The 10,730-nt window shown below is 42.0% G+C and overlaps 1 protein-coding gene across 2 annotated transcripts; it reads right to left on the bottom strand.

Annotated features, from left to right (window-relative positions):
* Nucleotides 1-3,399: 3,399 nt before the first annotated feature.
* On the bottom strand, nucleotides 3,400-10,610 carry PFN2 (profilin 2). Of its 2 annotated transcripts, none has more exons than XM_037909301.2 (3): nucleotides 10,474-10,610; nucleotides 7,797-7,989; nucleotides 3,400-5,437 (listed from the first exon to the last, which is right to left on the bottom strand). In XM_037909301.2, exons 1-3 carry the CDS (start codon nucleotides 10,603-10,605, stop codon nucleotides 5,340-5,342), a joined length of 423 nt encoding a protein of 140 aa, XP_037765229.1. In that variant the 5' UTR covers nucleotides 10,606-10,610; the 3' UTR covers nucleotides 3,400-5,339. The 2 variants fall into 2 exon arrangements, with proteins under 2 accessions (XP_037765229.1, XP_043377709.1); XM_043521774.1 differs by having other exon boundaries at nucleotides 3,400-5,131.
* Nucleotides 10,611-10,730: the final 120 nt, after the last annotated feature.

Below are 10,730 nucleotides of genomic sequence, written 5' to 3'. Positions count from 1 at the left end.
TCATTACAGAGGATATTGAAAAGATACCTACCCTTTTTGGTAATAAATGAGCTGGCTGAACTACTAATAAAACTATGAAATTTCCCATTAAAATCAGTAACTACAGTAGAGATGTGCATGCTACAAAATTACATCTTTTTTTTTTTTTTTTAAAGGTAAGGTAAGACTGGGAGCTATAAGTTAGTAAGATTTATTTCTGTACTTGGCATAATGGTTGGAACAGTAATAAATAGAACTACTAAAACACCTAGATTATTATGATAGGATAGGGAGTAAGTAGCAGGCTTCTATAAGGGGAAGTTGTTCCTTTCTAAATGTTCTTTGAACAGGTCAATAAATTGGATAAAGACTGGTCATTTAGAATTTCAGACAGCCTTTCATAAAATGTCTCATGTGGTTATTAATTAAAGTACTCATGGGGGGATGAGGCAAAGAACTAACATGGATAAGAAACTGGCTGAGACAGAAAAGAGAAAGAATTAGTCAATTTTTATCATGAAAGTTTAAGCAAGGGAAAGTCATAAGGTTCTGTATAGGACCAGTGATATTTAAGCTATTTATTAATGATCCAGAAAAAAGGAGCAAACAAAGTAGCAGCAAGGTTTGCAGACGATAGTTTAGGTTAGTCAAGACCAAGCTACTCTGGAGGAATCCTAAGAAAGTGAAGGATGGAAGACACTATTACCCCATGAAATTCACTGGAGACAAATGCAAAGTAATGCACAATGAAAGGAATTATTTGCGCTAAATATACTCCTTACTAGGTTCTACACTAACATACTAGAAAAAAATTCTAGGCATGTGAACAACACAAATACCTCTGCTAAAATTTCAGCATGGGTCAAAAAAGGAAACAATGGATAATAAGGAATAGGATGAAGAATACTAAAAATAGGTTATGATATAAATGAATGGTATTCCCTCACCTGAAACACTATATTACATTTTGGTGACCATGTCTCAAAAAACAGCAGAAATTGGAGTTCACAGACAAGCAATGAAACTGAGCATGAAATAGCTTACTTATGCAGAGTGATTGCCACTGAAGTGCAATAAGAGGCAATGCGGTAAAAGGTATACAAAAATGAATGTTATAGAGAAAGTAGTAGATTATATGAAAGTGCTCAGTGTTCTTGTATTATGAGGGTGAATGAGACTGCAAATTTTAACAGAACAAAATATTATTCATACAATGCAAGAGTTATTCTGTGGAACCCTTTGCTACAAGATACCACTGAAGTAAAGAGCTTAGGAGATTTTTAAAACAACAACAACAACGATTAAACATGTATATGGAAACATCCAGAGTTACAACAGGGAAAACAAAAACAAAACAAAAAAAATATTCTGGTGGAGACAATCCCTCAAGCTTTGAGGCATAAACCAGTCTTAGTGATTTTCCCTGCAACTAGGTTATTCCTTACCTGTCTATTGCAAGGTTCTTCTGAAAGATCTGATAGTAGCTACTGTCAGATATGTTGCTTCAATAGATAGATCACAGGACTGATCTAACAGATTGTTTCTTATTTTGGTGTTAAAAGAATATTCAAGACTCAAATCTTTAAAAAAAGTGGGGGAGAGGGTGTCTTTGTAGCATAGTGGAGTTGTCAGATACAAGAGGAAGTGGAGCTGAATTAGGAGGAAAGGAGAGACCAAGGTTAGCAAGGTAAGAAAAAAAGTTAGGCAACAGTTAGAGACGCAAAATTTTTGTCAGGTGGAGTAAGATACGGGTGTCAATGGAGACAATGGGCTGAAAGTAAGGAGTAATCAAAAGGTAGACATGAGATAAAGATAAAAGTGAAAAAAGAAGTGCCCCCTTTGACTAAGGATAGTCCTGGGGAAGTTACTACTTAACCTGGTGGGAGTACCCGTGGTGTGTCAGCAGCAGGCTCTATGGGTATGGCTACACTGGCACTGTACAGCCCTGCAACTTTCTCGCTTAGGGGTGTGAAAAAACACCCCCCTGGGCACAGCAAGTTACAGCGCTGTAAAGCACCAGTGTAAACAGTGCCCCAGAATGGCTCCCAGCACTCTAAGCTAATCCACTCCTGGAGGTGGAGTACCAGAAGTGCTGGGAGAGCGCTCTCCCAGCGCTGGCGCATGACCACACTCGCACTTCAAAAGCGTTGCTGTGGGAGCGCTCCCGTGGCAGCGCTTTGAAGTTTTGAGTGTAGCCGTGCCCAAAGACTGAACAGAAGGGAGGGGGAAGATTGTTTAAGACAAGTAGTGGGACAAGACAGATGAGATTTTTCCAAGCACAGTTTAAGAGGAGTTATCTGGAATCTTAGGGCTTGTCTACACTGGCAATTTACAGCACTGCAACTTTCTCGCTCAGGGGTGTGAAAAAACACACCTCTGAGCGCAGCAAGTTTCAGCGCTGTAAAGTGCCAGTGCTGGGAGTCTTGCTCTCAGGACTGGTAGCTACACATCTCATGGAGGTGTTTTTTTAAAAAAAAAAAAAAAAAAAACAGAGTTCTGGGAGAGCTCTCTCCCAGCGCTCTGCCAAGACCACATAAGCCATGTTAAAGTGCTGCTGTGTTTAGACTAGCCTTAGCTTTGCCAGTTTAGACTAGCCCTGAGTTAAGATTAGGGTCTCATGGACTGCCTTTGTTTCCTTCCTTGGGTAGGTGTAGCCTAGTGAAGGAGAAGTTAAGTTTCAGGTGAACTTGCAGAGACAATTCCTATATCCTCAAAGTGCACCATGTTTAGAAGTAGCCATCATGCCCGTTACCAATGTAGCTGGTGTCCTAAGGACTGGCTGGCAGAATTTGTGCATGGTCATCAGTCAAGACCAGCTGAAAGACTTGCAGAGTTTGAAGCTGGTTAACTAGCTGGATGCTAAACCGTTTGATATGTTTTCTCCAAGAGCAGTGTGGATTTGTACAAAGAGGGTTAGCTCTTATACTAATGGAAACACTAGTACAGCACTGGTCACATCCAGCCTGTTTTAAAGGAGGGTAGGTTACAAAAAGTGTTCATTGCATTCACATACCATTGAGGAGGCTTGGGTAGAGAATGTTTAAACAGCATCCCTAACAGTAAAGAGAAACTGCCATGGGATTTGCTGGATTCGAGAAGTCAATAACACTAGTTTCCCTTAGTAAAAGTATCCCCTTCTGCCGTTTGCTTCTTTTAAGTCTTGTACATGAAGACTATTAGAGCTCCTGCTATGACTTAAGCTCGATAAGCGGTTAAGTCAGTTTAGTGTTCTAAACAGTCATTTGTACAGCAAAAGGACTAGTACATCAGTACAGTAATGCTGTTCCACAAGTTTACAATCCCTGCAGAGCTGAATTACATTTTGAGACACACACAAATACGAAGTTAGTGTAGTAAGCTACACAATGAAGTATATTGCTTCAGAAAAGTCTGGTGCATAAAAAAGTTACAAGAGTCTGATTTTATTTGGTTGGAATAAATTTATTTCGTCTGTAAACAAGGTGTTTAATAGTTATGGCATTTTTTGAAATGCATATTAAATCAGATGAGTTAGACTGTATCCCAGATGTAAAAGTGCAGGGAAAGAAATGGACAAATCAGCAACAAGAATTTGTTTAAATCTGTACATTATCCACAAGGCCCAAATAATAGAAGCAAATACTAGAATGTCCCTAAAGTAGTGCCATTCAAAAGAAATCCTTATAGTCAGTTAAAATCCATCTCACAATAGCAACAGTTCATTTTTTTTTTTTAAAACAATAGTATGGCACAGAATACATATTAAAAAATTCATCACAAGACAGCCAAGTCAGTTATTCCAACCAATACCATCTCCCATTTATTCTTTTGTATACAGAGTTCTGCAGTTCTCTTTAAATGGACATACAAGTTAGTACCGTGCTTGAATGGACAGTTTGGTTACACATTTTAGATGACTAGTGCACGAGGCAGTTTACTCCAGAATTTCTCCAGCAAGGGTGTGGCAGGCCAGATGACTATTTCAAATTTGAAATGGTATCATTTTAACAATTTTAAGCTTATGAACTACCACCCCTCACACAAACATTGGTATTAGAGCAGCATGTTTCTTTACATTATCAGTTAGATCTGACAGAAAGATTGGAGTATAGGCTACCAGTATATAGCTGAAGGTGGCAGTTTTCCACAATGACCCTGTAGTTTCATATAAAACCCCAAGCTGCAAATTAAAAATTGGTCCTATGAAAAACTGAAATCGGACACACTCCAGATGGTTATGTTGGGATATCTAATGTCCATAATGGCAGCTTTTTATAATTCAACTACAGAACTGGAGCTGGCAAAAAAAAAAAAAAAAAAAAAGTGCCTGAACTATTGCAATGATGGAATGTCCCTAGGTATTCATTCAGGACAGCGGTTGTAAGATCGTGAAGAAAATGCATTTACACTTTTTGATAGTTTTGCAGTTGCACCCATTAAGCAGCGTGTACTTCAGACACTATGAAGAGTTTTGTAAGTTTACAGTTAAGTGCAACAACAAAACTAATGAAACAATAGCTTTTGAGCGCAAATTGGTTAAACAAACCAGGCACTGTATAAAAATAGGTGGAAGCAAACAAAATGTGGATGAAAGAGTGGACAGGGAGAGAAGTAAAGATATGCATGCACTCCCCCCTCCCCCCCCAACCATGCTCTACAAAAGGAAGACTAAATGAGCTGTGTAATTGCTCAAAGTGCTGAAGAGACATTGATCAAATTAGATTGTACAATCGGCACCTTGTGTTTAGTGTTTAAATTGTTTTAGTTGTCAATACCGTATTAATCGCTAAGACAAAGCAAAGCCTAGACTTGGCATTCTCCCCCTCCTAAAACATTTTTCAAGGTATCATGCATATCATTTTTATGCTGCGAAAATGGTGCCAGATATGGGACTTGGTTACATACAGTGGTTAACATACAAATGAACACGAGGGTAACTGGAATCATGATATTAGAAAAAAACGGATAAATAAAAAAAAAAAAACATAAAACAACTACCATCTACAGTCTGGTAGCACTGTGAACATAACTGGTTGGTGATGAAGACAGTTGCTAGATGGATGGGGAGAGGTTGCTTAGATGTCAGACTTCCTCAGGTATGAAGCCAGTTCATATGCTTTCTTGTTCAGTGTCCCTCCATGGACACCTTCCTTTCCCATAACTATAACCAATGCTGGAGTACACAATGAAACAAAACAGAAATGAACAGAATTAAAGAAAAGAACACCTTTCCCCACCAACAAAGGGATACAAAGGAGACACAGGTTCATACCCCATCATCCTGCATTGCTAATAAAGTTTCCAGAATGTAAGGTTTAAAGCTCACTGCCAGGAAAGTTTAATAGCAATTTCCCCCTAATACTTAACAGTCTGCCTAGCAACTAGAACCCAGAGTCTCTCAAATATTTTGCCATTGAGTATGCCTTCTTATTCAATCCGCCTCCATGGACCCCTTCTTTGCCCATTACAAAGACCAAGACTGAAAGAGAAAAGAAAAAAAAAGAGGTTTTAAAGGAGTGTGTTAGACAAGGAAATAATGCAAGTTTTAATCGGATATTGCAATAAGTACACCAATTCAAGTTTTAATATTTGGATATTAAGTTGGCTTTACAAGAGCTTTCTAAAGTATAGATGTAGACAGGGTTGGGGGAGAGAATCCTCTGACTTCAGAGATGGAGAAGTTGTGTGCTAGCCATAAGACTTTGCAAAAAACCTGAACATATATGTAACTGCCATTTAAAAGATAAAATGTATCATGGTGCATGTTATCATCTGACCTCTCTGACCAGGAAACCCTGGGTACATCTTATAGGGTAGACAATGTGAAGATGTTAAAAAGGAGAAAGGTAGCAATGTCAGTAGACATAGCAGATTCTAGTATTTTTAGACTAGAGATTAAGTTCAGAGTGGTAACGGGTACATTGCAACTTTACCACGTGTGTTTTGTTTGGAAGTTTATTGGTAACCTTTAAGTAACTTTTAAGTAGAAGTCTGTGTTTATGACACTACTGTAAAGTAAAGCAACAATGCAGTTCTGGGTGAAATGTTGAATCCCTCCGTCCGTTATACTGCAATTAGTTTTTTGTATGGAGTAAAGTAATTCTGAGCTAATTTTAAATCTAGTTTCCCCTTCCCCCTCCCCCCACAGTAAATTGACTACAAAAATAACAAAAAGAGTTTCCTACAGAACTATAGTCAATAGAACATTACATGCCATGAGGCTTTATATGCTAACTGCCACCAGATGTCACTAGAACAGAGTACATGTAAACTTGGAAGGATTAGATTTTTTTTAAGTAAATGTTGGTAAATATCTATTTCACCATCCACAAAAGCCAGTGAAATACTATTTCCATCAATAAATGAAATTTACAGATGGACAAAGTAAGAAATATTATTTGAGAATGAATTAAGAGTTTGATATGAGGATATTTACTTTGTATATTTTGATGTGATGTTGACAATTTGTGTTAACATTTATAATACTAATTTTTTGAATCTACTATTAAATAATTCTATCTCCCCCTATTGTGTGACCCTCCCATAATTTTACACAACTGAACATTTAAATCAATAATTGAAAAAAACGCTTCAAAGTAAACACTGAAATTATAAAAAATAAAAATCAAATTATGCCAAGCATAACTACATGTTACGAATTTTGCTTCACAAGAACACTGGCTCATCTTAATTGTGCTTTGAATTAGGAATGGTGAGACAGGAATCACTGCAATATAGATACACTGTGCCTACGTGTGGGTATACAGCAGAACATCACAAAGACCAGATCATAAGGGGACGTATCTTAAATAATGTAAACTTCAAAATAACTATAGCAAGCAATTATCTAGATAGTGATACTATTTTCCTTATAAGGAAAGGAAGAAAATTAGTTACAGTCATGGCCCAAGCAGCACAGAAATCTTTACCTATTCCATTTGACCGTATTGTTAAAATACATATAACATCTCCACAGCCTACGTAAAAATACATAATACAGCAGTGTCTCTGTAGCTATATTTTGTTTATACATTGACCTTGGTCCCTAACATACTCAGTCTACAACAGCTAACAACAGAATGCCTAGATAATGTCTTGGATGTCCTCATGTTGCTTGTACCCAGTGTTTTGAGAGAAGTTTCTTTTGGAATGGAGTCTAGCTCCTTCCAAGTACGGTCTATTTTACAGAAGCTTAGATGAAATGCACAAGTAGTTAGACAAGCTTTATATAAATAGCCTGCAGCTACCCAATTGGACAGAGTTCATTCATTGCCCCCGAATCAGACTTCCAAGGTTCTCAACAGAGAATTGTTAAGAGTTAGTGTAAAACTTATGATTCAAACTAGGTAGTTCCATACAAGAAATTCAAGTCTTTGTGGAAGAAATTTTAATAGAAGTCACCTTAGAGCAAATTTATGCTGAACAAAATATTTCAATAGGATGTAATAACATCGACCATCATGATGACACTATGCTTTGGACTCCAAACATTTTAACTGCAATATACCTAATGCAAGTGAGTGACAGACTACATTTAATCCAACTGATACACAGGCTACACTAGCTTGTTAAAATCTGTAGGCACAAGAAACCATTTGATAAAGACAGTTAAGTGCCCAACTGTGGTCATTCATCTAGGACTGCTAGATACGGATCTAGTCCTAGAAAATAGACAGACCACAATTACACCAAGATTGCATTGTGGAAATTTAAAAAAAATATTTTTATGCAGATTAAAGTAACTAATTTAATGATTAGAGCTCAGTTTTGAAGGTTGCATTCTTGTTTTGATAAATTTAAATTTTTTGAAGAAAAAAAAAAAAAAGGTTACAGCTTACCTCGACCAGCTCTGCCTACAGCAACATTGTATGTTGGCTCGCCACCATAACTCTTTGTCCTGATGTCCATTGTGTAGTCACTATCAACATACAGGCTATCTCTGATCACAGAGCACTTCTTTGCACCAAGAGTCAGACCGTTGGTGAAGAAACCCTCTCGGTCTTTTCCTACAATCATATCTATTTCTATGGGCTGTCAAAAAAGAAATTCAGTGTTACACAGCAAGCTCTCACAACTACCTTTCACAGAAGACATTGGATTTCATGTACTTTAAGTGAAGTAGCTTACAGGTTAATTTCCACTGAAAAGAGACTTGTCACCAGCAAAAAGATTTGAAAGGGACACTCAAGTTTTCCTAAGACAAGACACTTTGGAATTGAGTGTTTTGTTATTCAGAGATATATTTTAATTAATTTAGTACCATTTTAAATGAACACAAGTGCTACTTTGAGATATTTCAGATATTAACTGTACAGTTATAGATTAAGTCTGCAAGACTGATAAGGCCTAGAAGTTAGATTCCAGTAAGTCTTCTTTTTGAAGAAGGGAATGTGATGTCATCAGGCATTTTGCTAACCACATGGCCATTTATTTTAGTAAGTGAATGAATCAGACTTTTGTTAATTGATAATGAGGTACCAAAAAGGCCTTCAAGACCGCGTCTAGATAACTATGATGCAGGTGTTCCCCAGTGCCATTTGCCTCCTTAACAACAATTGGTGGGATATTAAACTCCTTCCAGGTCAGCTGCCACAGGTCTCTGAAAGGCCAAATAACAACTATGTTTCGAATACAAACTGTAGCCAAATTGATGATGTACAACAATGTTCAGCTGTGCCCTTTTCTAGGCAAGGAATGTTACATAATATCATGCCTAAGTTTCAATGACTCAGACAGTAAACTCAGATACATAAAGCCATTGCTCCAGTAAACGCATAGGTCTCACAGTACCCTAAAAAGTGGGGGAGGGGATCACAATGCTAAAGAGACCCCTCTGTGCAGAGGGAAATCGTGTTATCTAGTCCCTACAGGAGCCCAGGATAGGTTGCATTTAGAAAGGTGTCAGGCTACATTAGCCCCCCATGCTGTTTGCCCACAAAGTCTGTGCCCCCTTCCATAGGGGAGTCTCCCTGCAGCACTGCTTTCAGGATGGAGGTAGTGGGGGTGGGGTGAAGGCAAGACAGGAGCAATATGCTTCCTAACAGCAAGAAAGCAAGTAAGGAGATGGAAGGCGTTGCCTTCGAGAACTGCACAGTCATAGCAGGCCCTGGCCATTTCCAATCACACACCAGGACTCTGCAAGGCCACATCTTAACAAGGTACAAAGACACCTAGGGGAGGGGACTCAGTCAGCAGCTGGAAATCCTCAGGGCACCACTTATTTAACTATCTTCAGGTAAGGCAAGGCTGGTTGCAGGGCTGGTTTCCCCAGCGAGCGTGGCCTGTATGGCTACTCCCCACTGACATCACATCCTACGAAGGGGTATGATGAGGAGGGGATACTGCTGTGGCCATGCAATGAGATCACTTAACTGTGGAGGTGGGGGAAGAAAGCTTTTATGCAGGAGAGCAGCCTTTGCATACCAAGGCTACCAGCAAAGAGGGGCCTAAGGAGAGAAAGGAGAACTGGCAAGCACAGGAGCCACGGGGGGATAAATCCAACAGGACGTCACCACTTAGCCAAGCCCTCCTCTCCCTAGAGAAAGCACTAACCCCAAATTCCCGTGCAAAAGACAGAGACCTAGAGGATGGATTTGCAGGGGAAAGGCACGTTTTGCTGCAGACTGATGCACATCATGACACAAGGTTATAATCAAAACATGCAATTTCACCACCACCTACAAATATCGGTATGGCCTAAAAGGGCTCCCAGTCTAAGTTAGTCTTCCCTGATCCGTAAAGGGTTTCCGAGCCCTTTACCTGGGAGATCTGAGCGGTGGGTGGGAAGGGGGCTGTGCTGCAGGAACGGGGATGATTAATACCTCTGAGGAGGACAGACGGGGAGGAAAGGACAGAGGTGGGGGGGGGGGCGAATCAATGGCAGTGCGCCATCTTGGAGATGAAAAACATGTAGCCAGCGGCGAGGATTCAGGAAAGCCTCCTACGCCGGGTACGTAAGTCTGTCCACAGCAACGCGGCCTGGGCGCAGGGAACCCTACGCCAAGTCTCTCCTGTGCCCGGCCTTTCTCTCCTCCTCCTTCCTCCGCCGCATTGCCGGCTCCGGCTCAGCCCGCGCGGCGGGCAGGTGCCCGCAGCACGGCGCCGGGGGCCCGGGCAGCAGGCGGGGGTGATGAGCCGCAGGCAGCCGTCGAGAGCCGGGCCCGCCCCGCTGCCCTCGCCCAGCGCTCACATAACGGTCCCCGCTGGCCGGGAAAGCGGCAGACAAAACCCAGCAGCGCCCTGGGGAGCGCCCGGCTCCTCACGCCGCCCGAGCTGCGCCCCACGCGGCCCCCCCGAGGGGAGGGGGAGCTGCGGGTACAGCTGGCGGGGGCGGGACCCCCACTGGCGGCGCTGGGCTGCAGCCCGCGGGCGCCAGGAGCACGCGGCGACGGCTCTTTGCTGCATCATCCCCTCCCCTCGCCTCCCCCAGCGGCTCTCGCTCCGCGGCCCCCGGGCAGGGGCTAGAGCCGGACCGGGCGGGAGGCTCGCAGCCGGCGCGGGGGCCGCGGCCCTTACCGTGATGTTCTGGAAGATGCCCCCGGCCGTGGCGGCCCAGACGTACTTGGCGTCGCAGTAGCCGACAATGGCGGCCTCCTGGCAGCAGCCATCGCACATCAGGTTGTCCACGTAGCTCTGCCAGCCGGCCATCGTCTTCGCCTGGCGCAGTCGGGCGGAGGAGCGGAGAGCGGCGGCGGTCTCACAGGCGCGCGCGAAGCGGCAGCCGAGCCCTGCAGCGAGCAGCGCGCGCCCGGCCACGGGGAGAGGAGAGGGGG

Source organism: Chelonia mydas, chromosome 9 (assembly GCF_015237465.2).
Source record: "Chelonia mydas isolate rCheMyd1 chromosome 9, rCheMyd1.pri.v2, whole genome shotgun sequence".
Taxonomy (NCBI): Eukaryota; Metazoa; Chordata; order Testudines; family Cheloniidae; genus Chelonia; species Chelonia mydas.
The sequence above is the reverse complement of the archived record's forward strand: the minus strand, read 5'-3'. Positions and strand labels throughout refer to the sequence as shown.

Coding starts and splice junctions, on each gene's coding strand:
- PFN2 (XM_037909301.2), bottom strand. CDS start 10,605: ATGGCCGGCTGGCAGAGCTACGTGGACAACCTGATGTGCGATGGCTGC. Junction 7,990..10,473: donor GCATCTTCCAGAACATCACG/GTAAGGGCCGCG, acceptor CTTTTTTGACAG/CCCATAGAAATAGATATGAT. Junction 5,438..7,796: donor TGTAGGCAGAGCTGGTCGAG/GTAAGCTGTAAC, acceptor TTTCTCTTTCAG/TCTTGGTCTTTGTAATGGGC.